Genomic DNA, 26,853 nt, shown 5'->3' with positions numbered 1-26,853 from the left:
CTCTACCACTTGAGCCTCAGCACCACTTCCGGCTTTTTTTCTATGTATGCGGTACCGAGGAATCGAACCCGGGTCTTCATGAATGTTAGGCAAGCACTCTACCACTAGGCCAAACTCCCGGCCCCTCCTTGGTGTTTTATGAAAGCACCTTAATTTGTCTGAGTCAGCTCCTGATTTATAGAAACTTAGTCCTATTGAGATACAGAAACCTTACATATGCAGCTATTTTCTCTCCCTTTCTGTAATATTATTACATATCATGTCCATCAATTTTACAGATCTACCAATAACACAGTAACTCAGACCTTTTTATACTATTATCTGTTAAGTGCTCTTTGATGTCAATAGTGTTAATTAATTGCTTCCATGTGCCATGATCCATGCCCACAATAAAACAGCAATCTCCCCACCACCACTCTTTGCCAGTCCTGCGGCTTGAACTAAGGGCCTAAGCACTGCCCTTGGGTGTTCTCAAAGCTAGTACTCTACCACTTGAGCCACAGCACCACTTTCAGCTTTTGCTGTGTATGTAGAACCATAAAATTGAACCTAGGGATTCATGAATGCTAGGCAAGCACTCTGCCTCTAGGCTACGTTCCCAGCCCCAAAACAGCAATCTTAATAAATGTGTTCTGACTGCTCTACCTGTTCCATCTCTCCCTCCTTGGGCCCCCTTCTTCCCTTAGACTTAATATTAGAAGTAGACCAACTACAAACCCCCTAGAGTCCTCTAATTTTTCAAGTGAAATAAGGTCATGTAAGCCCCTCACTTTACATCAAAAGCTAGAAATGATCAAACTCAATGAGGAAGGCCTGCCAAAAACAGAGATGGACAGGGCTGGGAGTTTGGCCTAGTGGTAGAGTGCTTGCCTAGCATGCACAAAGACCAGGGTTCGATTCCTCCGTACCACATACATAGAAAAGCCAGAAGTGGTGCTGAGGCTCAAGTGGTAGACCTCGAGCCTTGAGAAAGTCCAAGGAAATGCTCAGACCCTACGCTCAAGCCCCAGGACCAGCAAATAAAAATAAAAAAGCTAGGTTTCTAGGACCTGTTAGTCAAGTTGTGAATGTAAATGAAAAGTTATTGATAATAATAAACTTGTCACAGTGAACACACCAACAAAAGACAAAATCAGCCTCATTTATGACATTTGGGTCTAAACACAAGATCAAACCAGCCATAACATTCTCTTAAGCCAAAACACAGTCCAGACATTCTCTTCAATTCTATGCAGGCTGAGAGAGATAAGCAAACTACAGTAGAAAACTTTAAAGGTAGTAGAGATTTAAGTGGGAGAAACCCATCAACATAAGAAGGCCAAGTAGGGGCTGAGAGTTTGGCCTAGTGTTAAGACTGCTTGCCTAGCTTGTATGAAGACCCAGGCTCAATTCCTCAGTACCATATACGTACAAAAAAGCCAGAAGTGGTATTGTGGCTCAAGTGGTAAAGCTTTAGTCTCAAGAGCCCAAGGACAGTGCTCAGGCCCCAAGGAAAGAATATAGAAGCTGCAGAAATTATCCAGAAGCATGGCTAGCACAACTGATAAAATTGGCTATACCAAAGAATAGATTTTCAATGCATATATTGGAAGATGATGCCATCTAGGACATTCCAGCTAGAGAACACAACAACATCAAAACCCAATTTTGAGCTCCAATGTTAGGCAAAGTTAAACTATTTTTGTGGTGCCAGTACTAGGGCTTAAACAGGGCCATTAGCCCTAGCTTGGCTTTTTTCTGTCACAGCTAGCATTTTGCCATTTGAGCCACACCTCCAATTCCAACTTATTACTAGTTAATTGGGGATAGCTCTGAACCCTGATGCTCAGATACCAGCCTCCTGAGCAGACAAAACAATATACATAGCCATTGGTGCCTAACTAAAATTCATGGATGATTGTTGTCATCTTCTTTTGATGTGTATGTGCTTGAACTCAGGGCTCTTGCTCAGCTTGTTCTGCTCACAGCTGGTACTCTACCACTTGATCCATGTCTTTAGTTCTTAGGCTGGCACCACTAATAATTTTGATGTTCACTTACAATTTGAAAACCCTAGGGCGCTTATTATTATATTCAATTTACTTTGCCTGTGTTCTACAAATGGAACACAATTTAGATGACAGCATATTTGTTGACAATATTTACTAAATGTTTCTTTGTTGAGATGTATTGTTCAGGAAAAAAAAAGATTCCTCATTGACAATGCATACATGAAAATGCTCTACTAGACATAATATGAGACTAATGTTACTTTTATGTTCACTAACCCAATATCCATTCAATAAACTATGCATCGAAAAGTAATTTTACTTTCAAGTCTTTTTCTTTCAGAAATACCTTTATACCTAGGTGTCAGTGGCTCATGCCTGAAAACCTAGCCTCTCAGGTAGCTGAGATCTAAGGATTGCAGTTCAAAGCAGCTGGCAGGAAAGTCTATGAGATTCTTGTCTCTAATTGGCCACTAAAAAGCTGGAAATGGAGCTCTGGCTTAAGTGATAGAGCACTATCCATGAACACAAAAGCTGATGGATAGCACCCAGGCCCTGAGTTTAAAACAAAAAACAAAAAAGGAAGAAGGAAAGTAAGAGAAAGAGAGAAAGAAAAATGAAAACAGAAAAGTAAAGGAAGGAAGGAAGACATTTTAAAGAGTATAGCTTGGGGTGGGGAGTTTGGCTTAGTGGTAGAGTGCTTGCCTAGCATGCATGAAGACCCAGGTTCAATTCCTCGGTACCACATACATAGAAAAAGCCAGAAATGGTGCTGTGGTTCAAGAGGTAGAGCTCAGCATAGTGCTCAGGCTCTGAGCCCAAGTCCAGGACTGGCCAAAAAAAAATAAATAAAAATAAAGAGTAGCGCTGCCCAAGACAGTAATTTCTCTAAGGGATATGGATAAAATTAGAACTAGCAAAGAGAACTAGGATTAGAAGTACAGTAAACCCACTCTATTTGTATATTCATTACACACAGTTTTGACCAAACGCAGCCAAAGAAATATCTGTGCACATGTTATACAGCTCAGTTGATATAGAGAAGCTTTCAGGCCACTGTTACCATCTGCTGGGTTTGTATCCAGAACACTTGGCAGTGCATCCCCCATGGCAGTTTCCTTGAAGCTTTATAACCAGTCACCCAAGTCTACCACAAAGAATGAAGTAGGAATTGACTGCTGCAATCTCCTGACAGAACTTATTGGATAAGAAAGTGCTTGTCATGGATGAGCAAACAAAGTGATTTCCTTTTGTCCTTTTTTCCTCCTAATTCCTAGAGATTTAACTCAGGACCCTGTACTTGCTAGGCAAGTGCTGTACCACTTGTGCTATACCCTTTTGCCTTACTTCTGGAATAGTGTCTCACAATTTAACCGAGGCTGTCCTGGAATGTCATCATCCCACTTAGGCTTCTGGCACTGCTGTGATGTCAGGCATGCAACACGACATCTAGCTACTGGCTGGATAAATTTTTGGCCTCAAACTGTCATCCTCCCAATCTCTACTTCCCTAGTAATTGGGAGTACAGATTTGAGCTACCACACCTAGCCAAGAAAGTAATTTAAGATGAAACCCATTGGAAAAGGTGCTCTAAGCATTGCTAAAATGATAACAAAGGATTCTGAATATTACATAATGCTAACTAATAAAGCAATAATAGGGCTTGACTTCAATTTTGAAAGCAGTTCTTATATGGGTAAAATGCTCTTTAAAAAAAAAAGCTTTGCATGCTACATTTAAAAAAAACAACAACAACTTTCATCTAAAAGAAGAGTCAGCTGGATTCAGTGGCTCATGCCTGTAATCCTAGCTACTCAGGAGGCTGAGATCTGAGGATCAAGGTTCAAAGCCAGCCTGGCACAAAAGGACCTCTGACTCTTATCTCTAATTAACCTCTAGAAAACAGGAAGTGGGGCTTAGCTCAAGGGTAGGGTAGTAGCCTTGAGCTGAAGAGTTCAGATATAGTGCCCAGGCCAAGTTCAAGCCTCATGACCCACCAAAAAAAAAACAAAAAGGTCAATCCATGTAGCAAAATTCATTGTTGTCTTATTTTAAGGAACAGCTTTAGCTTTCCTAACTCACCACCCTGATCAGTCAGCCTCTCAAATAGCTGGGAAATAGATGTGAGCTACTGATACCATGCCCTAAGTATTTTTTAATTGAAGTGTGAACAGTGTTTTCTATTTTTACACAGAATACTATTGCACTCTTAGTAGTGTGTAGTGAAAACATAAGTTCATAGGCATTATGAAACCATAATACTGTGCTACTTTCCTGAAATAGTTTAGAATTCAACTCACAAAATCTTCACATCATACCCTGGAAGTTGGTTGGTTTTTCTCTGAAATAGATTATCCCACTGGCTTCTTGTCTCCAGTGGTTCTATTGAGGTGCTGGGTATAAATCTTATGAGGGAGGAGAGGAAAGAAAAGTAGAAAAGGGAAGGGAGGTGTCTCAAAAATGTTGAGTCATTTATCTCCAGATGCTCTCAAGACATGTTCCTTGTGTTTTAATTTTTTTTTCACCAGTCATGGGGCTTGAACTCAAGGCCTGGGCTTTGTCCCTAGGCCATTTTGCTCAAGACTAACATTCTATCACAGTGAGCCACAGCTCCAGTTCTGGTTTCAGATAGTTAATTTGCGATAAGAGTCTCATGGTCTTTCTTGCCTGGGTTAGCTCTGAACTGCAACTCCTCAGATCTCATCTGAGAGGCTAGTATTACAGATCTGAGCCACCAGAACCCAGGTGGTTTTTAACAATTTTAACAACATGTACTTCTCTGGGGAGCTCTTTGCATTTATCCGACCTACAGTTCACTGAGCTTCCTCAATGTGTACAGTATGCCCTTTCATTATGTTTGGGATGTTTTCAGGAATCATTTCTTTGAATATTTTGTCTGTTTATCTTTCTCCCCTACTCTCACTTTCTTTTTCACATCCACTCATGATATTCCCCCCATACAATATCAGTCCACATCATATTGTCTCCTAGTTCTCTATGGCTCCATTTATTATTCTCAATTGGGCAAATTCTAATCCATTTCATGGCTCTCTTTCTCATTTTATTCAAATCTTTCCTCATCTCAAGACAATCTCTAAAACAGAACCTGTCATTCACTCATTATTATTATTATTATTATTATTATTATTATTTTTGCCAGCCCTGGGCTTGAGCTCGGGACCTGAGCACTGTCCTTGAACTTTCTCAAGGCTAGAGCTCTAAAACTTGAGCTTCAGCACCATTTCCGGCTTTTTTCTATGTATGTGGTACTGAGGAATCGAACCCAGGTCTTTGTGCATGCTAGGCAAGCACTCTACCCCTAGGCCAAACTCCCGGCCCTTCACTCATTATTTTTATTGTTTTTATCCCTCTTCATTTATGAGTGAAAGTAAAACTATTTCAAGATTTTTGACAAAAAAACTTGTTAAAGTCAAAAAACTTTCAAGGTCATTCACTTATTATCTTGCTTTTCTTCTTGAGTTCTAAACTTACTTGACACATTAATTTGTTTAGTCTGTTTCCACCATTACAATGGAAGCTCTGGGCCAGGAGTGTGGCCTAGTGGTAGAGTGCTGGGCTAACATGCATGAAGCCCTGGGTTCAAATCCTTGGTACCACATACACATAAAAAGCCAGAAACGGCACTGTGGCTCGGCAAGTGGCAGAGTACTAGCCCTGAGCAAAAAGTGTCCAAAGACAGTGTCCAGGCCCTGAGTTCAAGCCCAGGTCTAGGGGGCGCAGTGGAAAGCTGGGAGAAGAAAGGAAGTTCTATCCCTAAAATAAACTCTTTTTGAATAAATAGATGTAAACAGGAATTGAATATTTAATTATTTGTTTTTAAAACAACAGAATAATACCAGAGTTTAGAAAAAGAAGTAATAGTTTTTTGGCTTTTTTTTTTTCTTTTTTGCCAGTCCTAGGCCTTGAACTCACAGCCTTAGCACTGTCCTTGGGGTTTTTCTCAAGGCTAGAGCCCTACCACTTGAGCACAGCAGCACTTTCAGCTTTTTCTATGTATGTGGTACAGAGGAATGGAACCTCGGTCTCTGTGCATGCTAGGCAAGCACTCTACTTACTAGGCCAAACTCCCACCCCAATAATTATGTATTTGACTGAGAAATGATAACAGAAATGGTCAAAGGCTACATATTTAAGGTTATATCTTAGTAATATTTTTTTCTTTTAGGGCCATTGGACTTCAACTCTGGACCTGGGCATTATCCCTGAGATTTTCAGCTTAAGGATAGTGCTCTACCACTTGAGCCACAGTGCCACTTCCAGTCAATAATTCTAAACTTTATTTTTCATAACTACCATTATGGACCTTGCCAACACACATACCCCTAGTTCAAAACAAACAAGCACTTCTAAATCAATGAGAAAGTAAAAACAAAATTAAACTTATAAACGTTTACACTAACTTCTAGTGTTGACAAGGGTACTAGAAAATTTGAAAACTAATAAAATAAAAATCCTTAAGTTTCTAGTTATGTATATATAACACTTACATTACATTGATACCATGTTCTCATTTTCCCCACCAATCCCCTTTTCTAATCTGCAACAGGCTTTATAAGGGGAAACAAAATAAACTTATGGCATTTTACCTTGAGTCCTGTTTTTTCATCATCACTTCCATTATTTGTAGATGGTGTTTCATCTCCTTGCCTGGAAACCAAGACAAAATCTTCACTATTAAGGGTAGACACTGAGTCTGAGGAGACACTGATTTTTCCAACAGAAGCCTTGTCATCCATAACTCAAGAATGAAGTTCAACTCATGAATGATTAAATATTTTTAAATGCCTGAAAAACAAAAATCATAAAGATACTCATATAGAATGTCTGCATATTCATTTATGCTCTAAATTCCTGCAAAACCCACGTGGAAAAAAATTTTAATACTTCCAAAAAATTAGTTACAAAATCCTTAACAGAAAAGTAGTTTCCACAACTTACAACTTGGGCTTCTTACTCTGATATTAAGGAAATTTTATACTAAGTAGAGTCAAGTTATTTTGACTTCAAATAAATTACTTATATCTTTCATAATAAACTTTGTTTATAGGGTAGTAACTTTTGTGCTCTTTCCTTTAATGTGTAAGGCTGAGCACATAAATGAAATGAAAGCACTTGGTTGCTGTGAAAGTCTAACAACTAAAGTCTTCCTAATGTGATCAATACTTACATTTAAAATACTTTGATCAGTTTAGCAAACCAAAGTTCACACACTAATATGCAAGAAAGATAAATTCAAGGCAGGGAAAGCAGTAATTCTAAATCAGAAATACCTTACAGAGCAAGCAATCAGAAATCCATAATAAACTCAATCCCTCTATAGCATGGTTACTTAGAATACAACTCAAAATGAACAATATCCAATAAGGGAGTTTCATGACAAAAAAAAATCCCAAGAAAAGGGATAAAGATGTGTCACTTATGAAAAGTCATTCAATTATTTATTGACTCAAAGTTAAACTCAAATTCATCTTCACATTTTTAAATATGCTTCTGTATACTTTGGGGGCAATGTTTCCATTTGCTTGCCCCAAACTCAAAACAACAACATTACACTACTAGGAGAAGAACAGAGCTCTATACTCAACACATTAGTGTGATTCTGAGAGTGCTTAATCTTGTTCTAATTTATGCTTGGAAGACGGAGAGAATGGGAGAGGGGAAAGGGGGTGAAGAGGGGGGGAAGAGGGAGTGGGGGGTGAGTAAGGAAAGAGGGAGAGAAAGATTATTTTTTGTGGGGGTCATGGGGCTTGAACTCGGCCTGGGTGCTGTCCGTGAGCTCTTCAGCTCAAGGCTACCACCCTACCCTTGAGCAAAGCCCCACTTCCTGTTTTCTAGAAGTCTCAGGTCCTTTTGTGCCAGGCTGGCTTTGAACCTTGATCCTCAGATCTCAGCCTCCTGAGTAGCTAGGATTACAGGCGTGAGCCACAACACCTGCCTGGCTGAGAAAAAGATTTTTATGAGGCAGGTGTTCTGTCACTTCAGCCATGCCAAGGTCTTTCCCCTGCCCCCCTTTTTTCTTTTCCTGTTTCTCTCAGATATTTAGGACCACAAGAATGTACCATCCTTATAGAGCAAGGGAGTATTTCTTTCCTAGAATGTGATTAACAGTATAACCGAAAGACTAGGATAATTGTCTAAAGAAAGCTATGAACTGAGACACTACAAAAAGTTGCTATAATATTCCAAACTCAGAAACAATATGCTTAGGATTTACAATATGGAACAAAGACTTGGCAGGCTCAAAGACCTGCTTATTTTCTTTGACAAGGTGACAGGAAAATACACTTTATAAGATACTTTACTGTTTGTTTTGGCAACGTAAAGTAATTGAATTACTCAGCAGGAATGAAGTTTATAAAAACAAAAATCACACAATAAGACTTCTTTTCTCCAGCCACCAGAGACAGAGGTGAAGAGATAAACAGATGGTGAATGCAACAAGTTCCCATTACAGGAAATGCTCTATTCAGTAATTCCAGTTTCCGCGGACAACAAAGTATAGCTTCCTCCTGCAACTGCTGCACTCATTCCCCCTTCCTACCATGCTTCACAGCAACTCTCATTTAATAACATCACATTTTAGTCAAATGTGAGATACAATCTGAGCTTCTTTTTGATATTGCATTATTATGTACTTAACACCTGAAATAATGTCTGATACAGTATGTGTTCAAATATTCATTATAGAAGTAGGATAGCCAATGAAGATGGAAAAGAACGAGAGCATACCATTTCGGCACACATACCCAAAGGAATGTAGGTCAGCATACAATAGAGATGTTTATAATACCTATGCTTATAATAGCACTCTTCACACAGCCAAGCTATGACACCAGCCTAGGTAACTATCAACTAGTGAATCGTATCTATATGTAAGAAGTCTTATGAAGACATATGGAAGAATGAAGTATGTTTCAACAGGAAAATGGATGGAAATGGAGATCTTCACATTAAGTGAAACAGACTAAAATTTAAAAAAAAACCAACCACATTCTCTATCATATGTGGAATCTAGACCTTAAAAAAAAAACTGGCTTGAGTGCAAAATTGGCACTTTCTGAGTTTAGAAACTAGTGGAAGAGTAGAAAGCAAAAGAAGAGAGTTAGTAGAAAGGGGTGAATATGACTAATAATACAGCTGAATGAAAAAGAATAATGCAACCCATTAAAACTGTTTAAAATAGAAAGAGGAAAAATAATAGAATGAACTTCATCAACATACATTATGTATTTATATTGCAGAAATACCATAATGAATCTTTGTACAATAAATATATACTAATAAAAGAAAAAAGCAAGAATTATACAATGAAAAAGTAAAATTTTTTTCTTACTATACAGCCCAGACTGACATTGTACTTTCTGTCTGCTTCACTCTGGAATTCTGGGATTATGAATATGTGCCTCCATGCTAAACTAAGACCTCTTTTTATCAAGAGAAAGAACAACAGTCATATTTGTGACAGTGAAACAAGCAATTAAGAGTCAGGTAAAGTCCACATTACAAGTAAAGAGGAAGGGGAGAAGGGAGGGAAGGAAGGAATTCCTCCTACAATATCAAAATTTATTTTGTTTGTGCCAGTCCTGGAGCTTGAACTATCCCTGAGCTTTTACACTTTGAGCCATAGTGGCCATTTCCAGCTTCCTGGTAGGTAATTGGACGTAACAGTCTCATGGAGGGGCTGGGAGTTTGGCCTAGTGGTTAAAGTGCTTGCCTAGCATGCATGATGACCCGGGTTCGATTCCTCGGTACCACATACATAGAAAAAAGCTGGAAGTGGTGCTGAGGCTCAAGTGGTAGAGCTCTAGCCTTGAGAAAATCCAAGGACAGTGCTCAGGCTCTGAGCTCAAGCCCAGGACTGGCAAAAAAAAAAAAAAAAGAGTCTCATGGATTTTCCTGCCAAATCTGGCTTCGAACCACGGTCCTTAGATATCAGTCTCTTGAGAAGCTAGGATTAAAGGCCAACTGCCCTTGGCTTCAACTATGTATTTCTGTAAAGATTACAGAAAAAAAATAAACAAAATGCATCTCATTTCATATTCATTCTCCATCTCCTCTAGCCTTACTATACACTGGTTACAAAGTAATGTCCATTTGACATGGGCTGTTTTGACAGCCTTACAAAAGTATGTGGCCCTGAGATAATTAATGTTTATTTTATTTTTTTCATTTTATTGTTGGGGTGATGTGGGTTAGTTACATTCATCATGGTACATTACTTCTTGAACATTGTTTTTCTCCATAACTTTTTTGGGGCCAAGGACTACTAGCTCTCTGAATTCTGTCTAGTTATTAATATTATTCTGTGTAGTATCAGTGAACTTGGCAGAAATACAGATGGCAACTAATGTGCAATTAATACTAGCAAACTGAGACTGGAAATATGGCTTAGTGGTAGGGTACGTGCCTAACATTCATGAAACCATGGATTTGATTCCTCAGTACCATATAAACAGAAAAAGCCAGAAGTGGTGCTGTAGCTCAAGCAGTAGAGAGCTGCTTGAGCAAAAGAAGCTCGGCGACAGTGCCAAGGCCCTCAGTTCAGGCCTCAGGATTGGCAAAAGAAAACAAGAACAACAAACTAGCACACTTCTCAATAAATAACCCATCTTGCTTTAAAACTGGGTAAGAATGACACTCAAATAGAATTTCCATGGTGTAGTCAAAATGTGCCGGAACATAGACACTAATCCAGAGATTGTTTTACCTTTATTTCTTTGGTTTTCTAAAGATATTCTTCTTAACCACCCACCCACCCACCTCTGCCACATTAATGAAACTCTCAATATAGTGCTTCCCAACCTACATACACAACTTGTAAAATGTAGATAAGGTCCTATATCCCACCCTTTCCTACCTTCTTCACATCCTGTATGTTTCTGAATGAAATAAAATGAAGTCCAAACTCTTTAGTCAAACTCCTTTTGTCTTCCACACCTAACCCAGGTATGATGACTTCTGCCTGTGTCCTTAGTACTAAGGAGACTGACGAAGGAAGATGATGTAAGCCTGAGTTCTAGACCAGCTTCGGCAGTATAGGGAGATATCCCATTTCAAATTCTGACATCTCACCAAACACAATGAACCTCTCATTGCAAAAGTCATCAATAATACAAAGTTTCAAAACCCAAAGAATTCTTCCAGTTCTCACATTACTTCAACCAAGACCCTATTTTGCCACTTCATTGTTTTGAGCTTCTATCTCACAACCTTTTTTTTTTGGCCAGTCTTGGGCTTGAACTTAGGGCCTGGGCACTATCCTTGGAATTCCTCAAAGCTAGTGCTCTACTTGAGCTACAGCATCACTTCCATCTTTTTTTCTATGTATGTGGTACCAAGGAATTGAATCCGGGTCTTCGTGCATGCCAGGCAAGCACTCTACCATCAGGCCAAACTCCAGGCCCCATAACCTTTTCTTAATCGGTCCCCTTCCTTTTGCCTGTTCTTGAAATTCCTTGCTCCTCTTTTCCCTGGCTTTCTCATTTCCACTGTAGCTGGTAATAGTTTAGCCTTTCTTTTCACTTGAATTCTATTATGAGTTCTGAGTTATTTCTCTTTTCTATTCCACATCAGGTCTCTGATAGGTACTAAGTACTAGATATATTAAACTGAGTAATAAAAGATACTACTGTATCTCTTTGATAGGCAAATACCACCTTATAGTGATAGGGAAAATGACCTAGTAAACACATAATTATATTGCAGAATAGTGCTTGATGTAATTTCTATAGTATGTAGGCAAAGGTTGATATGAAACTACATGGCAAAAAGTTTATTTTTTTATTTTTATTTTTTTGCATTTTTTATTGTAATTAGTAAAAGGGTTACATGATATTTGCCAGATAGAAGGTGCATTAATTCACGTACATTGATACCCTTTCACATGTCTTGGTACCCATTTCCCTCCCCCATGGCAAAAATGTTAATAAAAAAATTTTTTAAAAGCCAGATGCAGTGGCTCACGCCTGTAATCCTTAGCTACTCAGGAGGCTGAGATCTGAGGATGAAGGTTCAAAGCTAGTATGGGCACAAAAGCACCTGAGACTTTTGTTTGTTTGTTTGGCCAGTCCTGGGCTTGAGCTCTGGGCCTGAGCACTGTCCTTGGACTTTCTCAAGGCTAAAGCTCTACCACTTGAGCCTCAGCACCACTTCAGGCTTTTTTCTATGTACATGGTACCAAGGAATCAAACCCGGGTCTTCGTGCATGCGAGGCAAGCACTACACCACTAGGCCAAATTCCTGGCCCCAAGGACCTGAGACTCATCTCCAATTAACCTCTAGAAAACATAAATAATACATATGAGTATTTAGGCACAGAATTCTGGTGCTTTGTTTGTTCCCATTACCTTCATATCATTGCTTACTGGTAGCGGTCAAACACTTGACCAGCTGATACTTCAAATTAGTGGATTCCTCATACATGGGTTCCACTGAGGCCCAAAAATATTCAGGAAAAAGAGATACTGTATCCGTGCTGATTATGTGCAGACCTTTTATTCTTTATATTATTCCCTATACTATACAGTATATACTATATACTACACAATATAGTATAACAACTATTAAGATAGTAGTTCCATTCTATTAGGTAATAATAGCGATGATTTAAAGTTCATGAAAGGATAAACAAGGATGTTCAAAGGCTTCATGAAAATACTGACATTTTGGTTGACGGAGTTAAAGTACATGGATAAAAACTAGAATGAAGAGACTCAAAAGGACTTCTTTTTATTTTTTGGTGCCAGTGACTGAACTCAAGGGCCTCCGCTGGCTAGGCACTCTACCACCTGGGATACTCCTCTAGCTCTTTTATGCCTTTTCTTCAAGAAAAGGGTTTCAGCGTATGCCTGGGCCAGCATACACTGCAGTCCTCTCACGTAGGCTGGGGATGACAGGTGTAAACCACTGTACCCAGCTATTGTGTTTCCCTGTGCTGCTGGTTATAAAAGGCACTCCAGTCATTATTTGAAATGTGAGTCTCACAAAATTCTTTTTATCCACCTCTCAAGTAGCTAGGATTACATGCTTAATAGCCCACACTCAGCTTGGTTTGGTTTTTGAGACTAAGTATGATGTGTAGCTGGCCTCAAACTAGTAATCCTTTGGCCTCAGCCTCCAGAATACTGGAATTACAACAGGTACCATCATATCTGGCTAAAGAACTATCTTACATGTGCCTATCTCTAGCAAGACCCTCAACTATCATAGTCCCCAAACCAACCAAACAACAAACCATTCTCTCTCACCAAGCATTCCCACCATCATTTTCCCTCCCAGTCCCTGTGATTATAATCCGAGCTTCTCGGGAGCCTAAGATCTGAGGATCATGGTTTGAAGGCAGCCCCAAGCAGGTAAATCTGTGAGACTCTTATATATAAAAAAAATGTGGCTGAACTAGCCTTGAGGAAAAAAAGCTCAGGAATAGTACCCAGACCCCGAGAAAGAGAGAGGGGGAGGAGAGAGGTGTGGGGAGAGGGAGGGAAAGAAGAAGAAAGGAAAAGGAGACAGAAATAAAGTTCTGTAGTCTAGCTGGCAAAATACAATTTTATGAAATCTTGCAGATCTTAAAAATTCTTCCCAAATTTAAAAGGAAAGTTAATACTAATTATTAAGCCTCAACTACATGCCCAATATGGTACTAAGTGATCTACTTGCAACATTAATGTCACACTAATTCTGCAGATTGGTATTAGCTTCAAATGACAAACTGATGCTAAAAAAGAATAGGTGCCTAGCTTAAGTTAACACAGAAAATGGTGGAATTTTGTTCAAACTCGAGTGTCTAGAGGCTTCTGACTTTTTCTTGTCTGTCTCATCTCTATTCTTTCCCCACTTCAATCCATTATCTACACTATTCCCAGCTGTATTCTTCTAAAACAACAATCTTGTAATATGACTCCATTCAGAAAAGAGTAAGACAAGAAATAACAAATAAATTTTAAAAAATTAAGTTTCTAAGATGTCAGTGAGTGACAGGCCTTTCATCCTAGCTACTCAGGATGCTGAAACCTGGACAGCAGTTTGAAGACAGCCCAGACAGAAAAGCAGTATTTTCAAAATAATCAGCGAAAAGTAGGACTGGAAATGTAGCTCAAATGATAGAGCACCATCAGAGTATGCAAGCCAAGCAAGCATGAGGCCCTGAGTTCAAGCCTCAGTATCAGCAAGCAATAAAACAAAATATAACCCCGAAAAGAGTGAGCATGTGTGAGACTTTGGTTTCAATATCCAGCACCACAAATTAAACAAGAGCACAAAGCACTATAAAAACCATTTTATGCCAGGTGCAGTGGCTTACACTTATAATCCTAATAATTCAGGAGGTTGAGAAATGAGGATGACAGTTCAAAGCCAGCCCCTGTACTGAAGTCCATGGGACTCTTATCTCTAATTAACCACCAGAAAACCAGAAGTGGTACTGTGGCTAAAGGGGTAGGGTGGCAGCCTTGAGCTGAAGAGCTAAGGGACAGTGCCCAGGTCCAGAGTTCAAGACCAACCGAAAACAAACAAACAAAACACAAACCATTTTATAGCTGGATGTGATAGTGCAGGCCTACAATCCTAACTACTTAGGAGGCCAAGGAAGGGGGATCAAGACTGTCTAGTCTAGTGGGGCAAAAGCAAGAGACTAGCTGAAAAAGCTGAAAGCAAAAAGAACAGTCTTGGTAAAGGGGGAAGAGTGTTGCCCAGTAAATAAAAAGGCTCCTAAGTTTAATCTTCAATATAGAAAACAAAAACGACTCCTCCCCACACATACATAAACAAAACCCATATTGTACTAATCTCATTTTTTTTGTTGTTTCTGACTTAAACTTTGTTTTCAAACTACTTGAGTTTGCACATTAATTTCTTACACGCTATCCCTGAAGGTGGGAAAAATCTAAAAGAACACACGGGAAAATATTCCATTTCTGAAAACATTGCTAAACAATGGAGATGTGTTTGTTCTAAATAAATCTGATAGGGTAATTTCTTTTAATTGTTTCAGTGAGCTACGAGAACTTTACTGATTAAAGCTTCTGATTAATTTCAACATTAAAAATAATAAACAAAAGAAAACTTAATCATCATGGATATACTTGGCAATTAAAAGGGAACTAGCTTTTGCAAGATTCTTCCTCAAAACACCATAACTTTTTAAAGTAACAAAATAAAGCTTACCTGAATAAGAGTCATTAATAGACCAATTTTAATCCTTCTTTAAATTAAGTGACTTTGTTAGATTTAGATGAACAAAAAAAGATGGCTCACACATGTAATCCTAGTTACCCTGGAAGCTGATCTGGAAGACAGGAGGTTGAAGCCAGCCTACATTAAAGACCTTCAGACTCTTATCTCAAATTAACAAGTAAAATGAGGGACTAGAAGCATGGCTTCAGTAGTAGAATGTTGTCGCAAGCAAATTAAGCAAGAATCCAAGGCCTTGAGTTCATGACTCAAAATGGCATAAAATAAAACAAAAGAAAAAAACTTGAACAAATTTAGAAATTTGTAAAAATTTTTTTTCCTCTTATATGTCTTACAAGTTGTAATCTTTCTGCATTGATGGCCTAACACAATTTGCTTTTTCAAGCTATTTTTAAGTATATGGTATACTGTGGCATTAAGTACAATCAGAATTCTGTGCCATCACCACCAACAGATCCCTAGGAAGATTTCATCTTCTTCAACTCAAACGCTACCCATGAATATTAACTCTCCATCTGCCTCTCCCACTAACCCTGGCAGTCACTAGGGCCAGGTAGACCCAAGACAATTTCATTACTTGCTGTCTGATATGAATGTGATACCATAGGTTGTTTATAGGCAATTGAATTATAGAAGACAGAAAAGATTTGTCCTTTTTAATTGACTTATTTCATTTAGTATATAATGTCCTCAAAGTTTATACAAGTTGTAGCCAGTATTAGGAATGTTTTCCACTTTAATAAATACAATTCCATTATATGACTACCATATCATTTATCCATTCATGTTTTGATAAAGTTTTAAAATTAAGGCTGTAGATTTACGGGATCTTTAAGCTAAAATTCAAAAATTATAGTAAACTGCTTAAAAAAAGCCAGTGTTTCAGCTATCTCTCACCTCCTCACAAGTAACTGAGCCTCAGTGGATTTTTTTTTTAATCTAACATAACAGGATAAAACAAACTGGGAACTAAATTCAAGGGTTTATTTTTTTTTCCTTTCTTGTTTTCTTTTTTCCAAGAGTTTCTTTTGTGTACTTCAGCAATACCATGACTTCGTTTATATAAAACGAGGCAGGCTGAAGCTTACACTATCTTGAATGCATCTCGGAATTGCGCAGCAATCCATTTTCTCTATGACTTCTGTTTGCTTTTCAAGGGTATGTGGAAAACCCAAATGTTTGGTAGAAGACACATTTTCTGTGGCTTCTGGGAGGAGAACTCCCTGGTTCAGACTTACACAGGAATGAATGGACATTTGATAAGCACATAACCAGGAGGTAAGTAGTCCACAGCATTTTACTGAGTCATTTGTATCAATGGAGAAGAAGATACAGAAGTCACTAATACTTAATGATTTAGATCTGAAAAAAATCTTTTTCTTACAACCAAATACAAGGTATTTTTAAAATACAACCATTTCTGTTAGGGAACAATTCATTAGGTTCTACGGTCAGAGAAAAATCAGCTTTTTCCTGAATTCACAGAAAATTCAATAGGTAATCAGTAAGAATCATTTCTCTTCTGCAATATATCCAAAGTTTAAAAATTGAAAATAATGTTTCACAAAAAAAGAAGTTTAGAAGCCTATTTTCATCCTGCCAGAGTCATTTATCAGGCAAAAGTTTATTCCAGGACGTAAAGTTTATTATAGGACTGGTAGTGTGGTCTAGTGGTAGAGTGCTTGCCTAGCATGCATGAAGCCCTGGATTCGATTCTTCGGTACCACATATACAGAAAAGCTGGAAGTGGCCTGTGGCTCAAGTGGCAGAGGGCTAGCCTTAGGCAAAAAGTATCCCAGGATCATACTCAGAAAAGAGAAGATAAGATTATAAGTCCATGAGACTCTTTTTTGCTTGAACTCAGGGGCTGAGCACTGTCCTTGGGCTTTCTCAAGGCTAGAGCTCTACCACTTGAAGCACAGCACCACTTCCATCATTTTCTATTTATGTGGTACAGAGGAATCAATCTTGGGTCATCGTGCATGGTAGGAAAACATGTTACCACTGGGCCACACTCCCAGTCTCTCCATGAGACTCTTATCTCCAATTAATAAACGGCCAGAAAAAGTGGCACGATCAAAGTGGTAGAGCTCTAGCCTCGAGCGGAAGAGCTCAGGGACAGTGCCCAGGCCAAGTTCAAGTCCCATGACCGACAAAAAAAAAAATGATTAATTAAAGTTAGCACAGAAACACACTTGTTAATTACCTTTTGAAATGTAAGGTGTGGGGCCAGGAGTTTGGTTTAGTGTTAGAGTGCTTGCCTAGCATGCATAAAGATCCAGGTTCAATTCCCTGGTACTACATACATAGAGAAAGCCAGAAGTGGTACTGTGGCTCATATTGTAGAGTTCTAGCCTTGAGAAAGCCCAAGGACAGTGCTCAGGCCCTGAATTCAAGCCCCAGGACTGGCAAAAAAAATGAGATGTTAGTATAGTGAAAAATCTATTGTCACAAAGATTTACAGCCTCCCCCAACAGTTGTTTATAACACAATGCTGAAATGACCTTAATAGGAAATATAACACTTATGCATTGATTGGTTTTTGGATAGGCACAAACTCCCAAATTTGGCAGCACAGTCAAACAATCATTTTTTTGGGCTAATGGCGGAGTGCTTGCCTAGCATGCACGAAGCCCTGGGTTCAATTCCTTGCTATCACATACGCAGAAAAAGCCAGAAGTGGTGCTGTGGCTTAAGTAGTAGAGTGTTCGACTTGAGTAAAAAAAATCATTTTTCATGTTTAGAGCCAATATATACTATTTAATGTACAGCATAAAGACAGTTATAATGCTTTATTTTACTTTTTTGTGGGTACAGAAAGGGTTTGGATAGGGGAGATAGGTTTTACAACTCTCTACTCTGAGAAAAGAAACAACCTTGAAAAAATTCTCACTGATGATTACTTTGGAGTATTATAATTGAAAAAGGAGAATTTTCAGGCCAAATTCTATAAAGTCACATTCTCATTATTTGCATAAGTCTTCATTTGGTCCTTCTTTGCACAAGAAGAAAAATTAGCCTGTTAAGAGTCAACAATATAGACTCCAATGTTTATCCAATATTGAGTTTTCTAAATGACAAACCCAGAGGAGAGATCTTTGTGAAGATTAACAACTAGATAGAACAAACAGCTATTAAACCACTGTTCACACACTATCCACAGACACACACACACACACACACACACACACATACACCCATAAATATTAATTTCTTAGCTTTGGATTTCTTTCTTCTGGATCTAAATATTAAAAAAACAGTAAAAACAAAGCAATTACATACAAAGTAAAGTAACAATTGCCATGCAAGCTTTAAATAGAGAGATAGATAGATTGATTGATTAGGTTAGCAGTTTTAAAATAAATTTGACTTCTATCTCAAAAGAAATCACTAGTGAGTGCTATACTCATTTATTACACAGGCTTGAGGAATCTAATAATATCTAGTAATATTGAAAATTGCAAAGAGTCATGGGTAGCCTATGCCACTAGAATGATAGCACATCAGTGTTTCTATAAAGATACTCAGTCAACAGTCACCATGATGTATAATGCTTTACTGAAAGTCATTTCTTAAAACAATTACTAGGAAGTACGACTTTCATAGTAGGCTTTCCTGCGGCTGGAAACTTACTGAATAATGGACAATAACTTTAAAAGAATTTGCTAAATAGCATGGAAAATTGTGACCCTCTCCAATAGACAGGAGAAAATAGTGTGTATAATACTCCCTTCAATATGTAGCAGAAAAGGCAGGAAATGTCAGAGTTGTCATGTTGTAAACTATTAATCAAAAAATATGCTCAATATACCAAAATGTATATAGCTGATACATTAACTTATACATTATATTTTATTAAGGCCAAAGAGTTAAGTGTAAACGGAGTTATAAAACTAACATAATAGCAGGCAACATGGCTCAGTGATGGAGCGCTGGGCTCCATCTTCACCCCACAAAAACAAAACATGCTACTATAAAAACTGAACAACGAAAACAAAGTATCCCAACATTGTAACACTGAAACTTTAATCGTGAGATTGAGTTAATATTTCGTATTATAGCTACATGTGAATTTTAAATGTTATCAATACATACAAATCAATCATGGATTCAAATTTTAATACAAAGACCTACAAAGGAGGATCATGGAAAAAACTCTCTCCTCTTGGAAAATGTCCAGTTTTTCTAAGTAAGCTCTGCTTAAGACACTGATATACAATAAGACAGCACTCTACACAGACGTAAAATTAAGGCAACAGGTATTTCATTTACCAAAAAAGAAGAAAAGGGAGGAAGGAAGAAAAGAAGGAAGAAAAGAAGGAAGGAAAGAAGAGGTTAGACATGAACTTCCTTGTCTCCTTAGCTTTTTCCCAACTACTCTTCAGTTTAATGTGGGCTGTTACCCTTTCACTGTCCACCTAAACAATATCTATCAAACGAATTGTAAAACCATCTCCCTGACAACACCCCCCTCCCCGTGGGAAGGGGGTGACAACAGAAGCCAAAAGGTAGGAGATTCAAGTTGGACATGATTCACAACTAACGGAACACAAGCAGTGAAAACGGTATTTTGATCACTTAGCACCCCGTGTCTACTGGGTCAGTCACTTCCAAGAGTATCCATAGGTATGCAGATGCTTGCAAAAAGCATCTTATAGATAAGCCTGGATGTTAGAAGCCCAGGGACCCAAGTGCTACCAAGCAATGGACAGCGAACTCTGGAAGCCTGGGGTTGGTTAGCCTTTTGCTAGACCCCTTAAAAACCTGAGGGCTGCTGAGAATCAAGACACAGCAGTCAGACAGGCGGGTGCTTCTATGAACTGGGAGACAGTTTCCCTGCCAGAGAAGAGGAGACAGAAAGACCACTGTGAGAAAGAAGGCAGAGCGGCACTGACTAGACAAGCGGCCAGCCTGAGGCCCACGCCTTCCAAGTCACAAACACGGGCCTAGGGGACAACAGAGAGAAACTGAGGCGGAGGAGGCGGCCAGGATCGAGAACAAAACAAGAAGGCAGAAAAACAAACCGGCGGTGCGGAGGAGCCGGAAGACCTTGGCGTTCGCAGGACACCCACCCAGACAGGGGGAACCGGTTTGGGTAAGGGCTCCCCAGGAGACGGGCCCCGCGCATGCGCCCTCTCCCCTCCGCGGCCGCTCCCCCGCCCCCAATCACGGCTCCCGTCAGAACTCTGCCGTCGAGGGAGCAAAGGAGACCCCGGCCCAGCCTCTTGGAGCGAGAACACGGGCTGGCCTTCACAGGGATCGCAGTCGGACGACCCCGGGGGCGCTGGAGAAGAGGGTGGGAGGAGGAGGGGAAACGCAGCCCTACCCGACCCACCGTCTCCTCCTCCACAGCCCGCCGCTCTCGTCCGGGAGGCTCCGCCGCCTGGGCCTCCCAGCCTCCCAGCCCCCGCCCCGCCCCCCATTCACGTGAAAGTGGCTCCTTCCGTCCTCCACCCCGCCTCCCTCCCCGTTCTATAGGCCGAAGGGGAAGACGAGCAGTCCCATTGGCCACACATTTGGTTGAGAGGCGGGGCTTCCTTTGGGGCCTGCGCCTGCGCAGAACCCGAGTTTAAACAATTTGGGTGCTTTGGCACTGGGCAGTAGGATTGGCAACAACTGAAAGCAGCACCGACTGGGAGTTGGAATGGCGGCCGCAGGCGCTTACTGACACCTTGGGGCCTGATGCTTTAGCCACGAATCCTATGACTACTTTTCCTGTGCACTTGACACCATGACCGCAAGGTGCCAGGAACAGTGATAGGCATCTCACGGTGGCCTTACCACAAACCTGTGAGGACGGTAAGATAGAGGAGTGCAGCCTAAGTTACAGGATACCTTCCAGAAGTCAAGATTTGGACCCCGGAGTACAAGGAACTGGTACAACACCACTGCTTCTATTCCAGCATAGAAGAAAGGAATGAACGCTGTTGTTTCAGAATGTAACTTCAAGATGGCAATTTTGAAAAGCACTCGCAACAGCAATATAATGAAGTTTAAGGCCCGTATCCTGAGGACATTTACAATGTAGTTGGGAAGGACACTTGATAACTACATGTGCTATGCAAGTTATGACTATTCAGAAAACAATTCTACAGCTCTCTCTCACAGTTTTTTGAAATAGCATATGCTCTTTCCTGGTGAGTCATTTACAGTGGTTTGCAATGGATATTACATCAACCAGAGAAAAAGGGGGAAAGCTGTGCTGTTAAGTCCCTCTAGTGGCTTGTCTATTATAATAGACACAGCTGCACTGCTGAGGGAAAACAGTTTGGGAATATTTTTCTTTATTTCCATACATTTTAAGGTAACCAAAGTTTACTAGAGAGAAAGTGAAATCTCCTTCTAAACTATTGCCACACTAACAAAGCAATATTTTGGTGAGTTACTTTCAAGTATTTCTTAAGTCATATGTGTGAACAAAGTATGTATGTAATGCTTAATGTAATTTTCTTAAATAAAAATTCATTCCATACAATATACTTTGGAGCTGAAGTAAATAACATCTCATTCTCACCATCACATGCTTTAGTGCACATCCATTGTGTATATATAATTTCTTTTCAAGATCATAGTTTAACAATCAGTTTACAATTGACACTATCTACCTTATTTCCATACATTTCCCTCCTAGATCATTTCCCCCTCCCTCCAGGTACTAGGGTTTGAACTGAGGGCCTGGTACTCTCATTTTTTTTTTTTTATCATACCTAATGTTTTAGCATGTAAGCCACACCTTGAGTCCAGCTTTTTTGCTGGCTAACTGCATCTGGTTAGGTTTCTTAAGTCTTTTGAAATATGGCCCTTAAGGAAAAAAAACTAAGACAATAACTCACTGCAGAAATTGGGCCAACTGAAGTGAAAAAAATGCCTGGAACTGAATGGCTGTGTTTCCTGAAGAAGTCATTAAGTTTGTTCTTTTCAGCTTTGTATTTCCTGCAAGCAAGAAGTTATATCTGAGGGCTCAATGGATTCAAAGTACACATTTCAGACTCATGTTCATATCTATGATGACTTATACTTCAGGTTAATAGACACAATGCCTATTGTAGCATCTAATATAGAATACTGATAATAATCACTGGATTAGTGATGATGTGCATGTTACTTTTTACCATTGAATCTTTTTGAAAAGGTTATTTGAATGACTTACCAATACCACATGATAGCTTATCCCATATAGAAAACGAACTTTGGTTTCAAATATGCTTAAGTTTTATTAGCAGATGGTTTGGTATCTTAGAACATATAGTTATAGTATATAAGTAGAATATGGGGCTAGTATGAGCATGGTGGTACACAAGAAAACAAAACCTCTGCCAAATGCTAAAATAAAGAAGCTGAAGTTCAACTTATAAACACAGGGGTGCCACTGGGTATTTTGAAGATAAGTGACTATATCAGACTTGGGTCATTAAAAAGGCCACTCTGGTAAGAGTAGAGGAGAGACAAGAAGAACAGTTTAAGGCTGCCTAAGATCAGGAAAGTTTGAAACACAAGTGGGAAAGGAAAAAAGTAGCAGGGTTGAAGAAGTGAACTGTAAAAAAAAAAAAAAAAAAAAAGCCAGGAGCCAGTGGCTCTCACCTGTAATCCTAGCTACTCAGGAGGCTGAGATCTGAGGCTCAGGGTTTGAGGCCAGTTCAAGAAGGAATGTCTGTGAGATTCTTATCGCAATGAAACACCAAAAAGCTAGAAGTGAAGCTATGGCTTAAAAGTGGTAGAGTGTTAGCCTTGTACAACAAAGCTCATGGATGGCATCAAGGCCCTAAGTTCAAGCCCCAGGATAATGAATGAATAAAAAACAAAACCCACCTCCAAGTTCACTGGTATTTTCTTCTGTTTGCTCATACTTGCTTTTGAATCCCTTTAGTCAAGAGCCTTATTTTGGCTTTTTTGGCTTTTTATGTTTATCTTTTTTATTAAAGAATTTATTAACGTTGATTTTTACATCATATTTCAAGTATTCAAGAAGGGAATCTCTATATGTAATCACTGGCTCTTAGATTTTAGAACATAATTAAAATTAGGCAGAAAGTTTGCATGTCATAGATACATATTAATCTATGTAATAAAACATTATATCTATAGAGTCATACATTTTTATGTCTATGTAGTTGTGTTTATATTTCCAATACCATGTCCATAGCATTGGGTATGCAAATATTGAGTCCTTGCTCTTGTACTGTTTGGATCTAATAGCCACATATTAAGGATACCATGTGCCTTTTGTTCCTATGGTCTTGACTTGTGTCACTCAACATGATCCGCTCTAGATTCATCCATTTCCCTGTATAATGTTTATTTTTTTTAAAGATATTCTCATTTTTGCTAAATAAATAAAGATATTCTCATTTTTTCATATTTATTTTTCCCAACCTCATTCAAATCTTCTGAAAATTAGCTTACATGCATTATACAAAAGCTACACAGTATATAATCCACCCCTTATCTCCTTGGGCAATTTGAAAACAGTTGTTTTGAAAACTGCCTAAAAATTGTTTTAAAGCTGGGCACTGGTAGCTCACATTTGTATTCCTTGCTATACAGAAGGTTGAAATCAGAGGATCAGCTAAGGCTATCAAAAAAAGGAAGAAGCGGAACCTTGAGCATAAAAATGTAGGTTAAGAGTCCAGGCCTAGAGTTCAAGTTACAGGACTGGCATTAAGAAAAAGTTAAACAAACAACATTAAAGCAGGGGCTGGCAGCATGGCCTATTGGTAGAGTGCTTGCCTACCAATGAACATAGCCCTGGGTTCAATTCCTCAGTACTACATGCATAGAAAAAGCCAAACATGGTCCTGTGGCGTCAAGTGGTAGAGCAACAGCCCTGAGAAAGCACAAGGACAGTGCTCAGACCCTGAGTTCAAGCACCAGACTGGCTAAATAAAAAAATAAATGAATAAATAAAACAGTTGTTTTAAAATCTTGTTGGAATTTTAGCCAATTGTCTAAAACGTGTGATGCACTGAATTTGACCTCCATTCAGTCTTTCTTTTTGTCAATCGTGGGGCTTGAACTCTGGGTCTGGGGGCTGTGCCTGAGCCCTTCAGCTCAAGGCTACCATCCTACCCCTTGAGACACAGGGAGACTTCCGGTTTTCTAATGACTAATTAATTGGAGGTAAGAGTTCACAGACTGAGCTGTCTTTGAACTGCAAGCCTCAGATCTCAGCTTTCTAAGCTTGGTGTGAGCCACCAAGCCAGGCTCTCCATTCAGTCTTTCTCTTACCCTCTCTGTTACTCTCACTCGCTCTGACAGAATTAAAAGAAGTAAAAAGTTCTCATATTTGGAGACTACACTGTCTTATTTTCAGTAATAAACAGAATAATCAGATAAGTAAAGAAGAGAACTAAACATTATAAAATCCAACTGGACCTAACAAGCATATATAGAACATTCTACATAATTTCTTCTCAACTGCACATGGAACATTTGCCAGGACTGGCCATGTATTAGGCCACAAAACAAATCTCAATAGGTTTTATAGAATAGATATAACCAAGTATCTTCTTTGATCATAATGAGATGAAGTTGGAAATCAATAATGAAAATTCTCAAACATGCAGATTAAACAAACATTCATTGAAGGAAATTATAAAATATTTCAAAATAGATAAATACAACACAGCCTACTAAACTTGTAGGCAGGGTTTCAGTAGTAATCAGAGAGAACTATATGGTTGTAAACAACTAGATTAAAAAAGAAGAAATAGGGCCGGGAGTTTGGCCTAGTGGTTAAAGTGCTTGCCTAGCATGCGCGAGGACCCGGGTTTGATTCCTTGGTACCACATACATACAAAAAAGCTGGAAGTGGTGCTGAGGCTCAAGTGGTAGAGCTCTAGCCTTGAGAAAGTCCAAGGACAGTGCTCAGGCCCTGAGCTCAAGCCCAGGACTGGCAAAAAAATAAAATAAAATAAAATAAAAAAGAAGAAATATGCAGTGGCTCACACCTATAATTCTAGCTGCTGAGTAGGTTGAAATAGGAGGATTGAGGTTCAAAGCCAGCTGGGCACTAAATAGTCTGTGAGATTCTTATCTCCAATTAACTACCAGAAAACTGGATGTGGCCTTGTGGCTCAAGGAATAGGGTGGTAGCCTTGAGCTGAAGAGCTCAGGGACAGAAGAGCCCAGACCTAGTTCAAGCCCCAGGACCAAATGGGAAAAAAAGAGCTGGGCGGGGTGGCTCACACCTGTAATCCTACCTACTCAGGAGGCTGAGATCTGAGGATCAAGGTTCAAAGTCAGCCCATGTACAAAAGGACATGAGATGCTTATCTCCAATTAACCTCAAGAAAATGGGAAGTGGGGCTTGGCTCTAGGGTAGGGCAGTAGCCTTGCTGCTGAAGAGCTCAAGGACAGAGCCAGGCTGACTTCAAGTCCCATGACCCACAAAAATTAAACAGGAGCTGAGGACAGTGATACACATCTTTAATCCCAGCACATGGGTGGATAAGGCAGGAAGATTGTTGGTTCCAGACCAACCTGAGATACATACCAAAATACTGTCTCAATAGAGTGAAAAACTCCACATTCAATACAATCTCGATTCCTAATGTTTGTAATTTCAATACATATATTATATATATATATCTCAATATTAAAATTCAGATGAAAATGAAAAATCTGGAAATAGCCAAAACAATCCTTAAAAGGAAGAATAAAGTTGAAGAACTCAACACTTTACAATTTCAAAACCCACTCAATGCCACAATAATTAAATCAGTAGTGGGCCTGATATAAGGATTGCTAAATGGTCAGCCCAGGTAGAAACTCACAAATGTAATCAATTGACTTTCACCAAAGGTGCCATAACCACTCACATGGGAAAGGACCATCTTTTCAACACAATATTGGGAAAAGTGGATGCAAGAATAGTATTTAGTAGTCTTGATGATTCACACTACCTTGTAAATGCACTTACACTTACAAATGATTACGATGATAAACAATACGTAGGTTTTGTCACAGTTAAAGCTCTTCCTTTCCCGCCCCCGAAATGGGAAGGGCTCTGAACAATTATATTGGCAGGGAAAGGGAATCTAGAATTGATCACTTTTAATTTTTCGGGTCCAGAACAACGCGTGGGTAATTCCGCTCACCAACATCAGAACACTAAAGGAGATGGACCTGGTTGGGAGAAGGGCTTGGGATGATCAAAAGGAACCCTAATCCTTGTCAACAAATGAAAAGGGCTGTCTTCTACGCAGATGGCTCTGGAGAAGCAGGAGCACCTGGCAGGCGAGGAGAGATCTGTGGACCGACATACCCTGCGTGGGCCACGGCACTATGGGAATGCAAGAGATGAACCTGAACCTGGGGTCAGGTAGGGCAGAGAAGAGCCCCACCCTCACCTCCAGACACTGCCCCCCTTAAGACACCAATGTATCCAGAATCTGTGCTTTCTGCACAGGCACTTACCAAGGTTTAAGTGCCGAGAGGCCCTTCAGGCCCACGCAGGCAGCAGATGGTGGAGGTCCGGTTCGACAACAAGTCGCTGAGTAGGAATCTGGGTCCGCGGATCCCACCAAATCGCCAAGAAACGTGAGCCCACACAGATGCTGGGGAGCCACAGCATCTGGGCGACGCCAGCCGCGACACCAGTCGGAGGAGCGTTCGGCTCGCGCCCCGCCCCCGGCGCGAAAAGTCCCTCTCGGGCCAC

The 26,853-nt window shown here is 39.6% G+C and overlaps 1 protein-coding gene across 4 annotated transcripts in view; it reads right to left on the bottom strand.

Moving 5' to 3' along the window:
* Rabgap1 (RAB GTPase activating protein 1) overlaps window positions 1-26,795 on the bottom strand; it is a 145,592-nt gene extending 118,797 nt beyond the window's left edge. Inside the window, exons 1-3 of one of the 4 annotated variants that reach the window (XM_090330593.1) lie at window positions 26,613-26,795; window positions 22,031-22,130; window positions 6,596-6,794 (exon numbers count right to left, since the gene is read on the bottom strand). In XM_090330593.1, coding sequence (XP_090186719.1) covers window positions 6,596-6,745 — 150 coding nt within the window. In that variant the 5' untranslated portion in view covers window positions 6,746-6,794; window positions 22,031-22,130; window positions 26,613-26,795. Of the gene's footprint in view, window positions 1-6,595; window positions 6,795-20,221; window positions 20,271-20,532; window positions 20,596-22,030; window positions 22,131-26,612 lie in introns of those variants that run through there. The other 3 variants (XM_090330594.1, XM_090330592.1, XM_090330595.1) reach the window with 3 other exon arrangements.
* Window positions 26,796-26,853: the final 58 nt, after the last annotated feature.

Source organism: Megascapheus bottae, chromosome 3, assembly GCF_031878675.1.
Source record: "Megascapheus bottae isolate mThoBot1 chromosome 3, mThoBot2.hap1, whole genome shotgun sequence".
NCBI classification, from domain to species: domain Eukaryota; kingdom Metazoa; phylum Chordata; class Mammalia; order Rodentia; family Geomyidae; genus Megascapheus; species Megascapheus bottae.
Note: the sequence above shows the minus strand (reverse complement) of the source record. Positions and strands in the feature narration are given on the sequence as shown.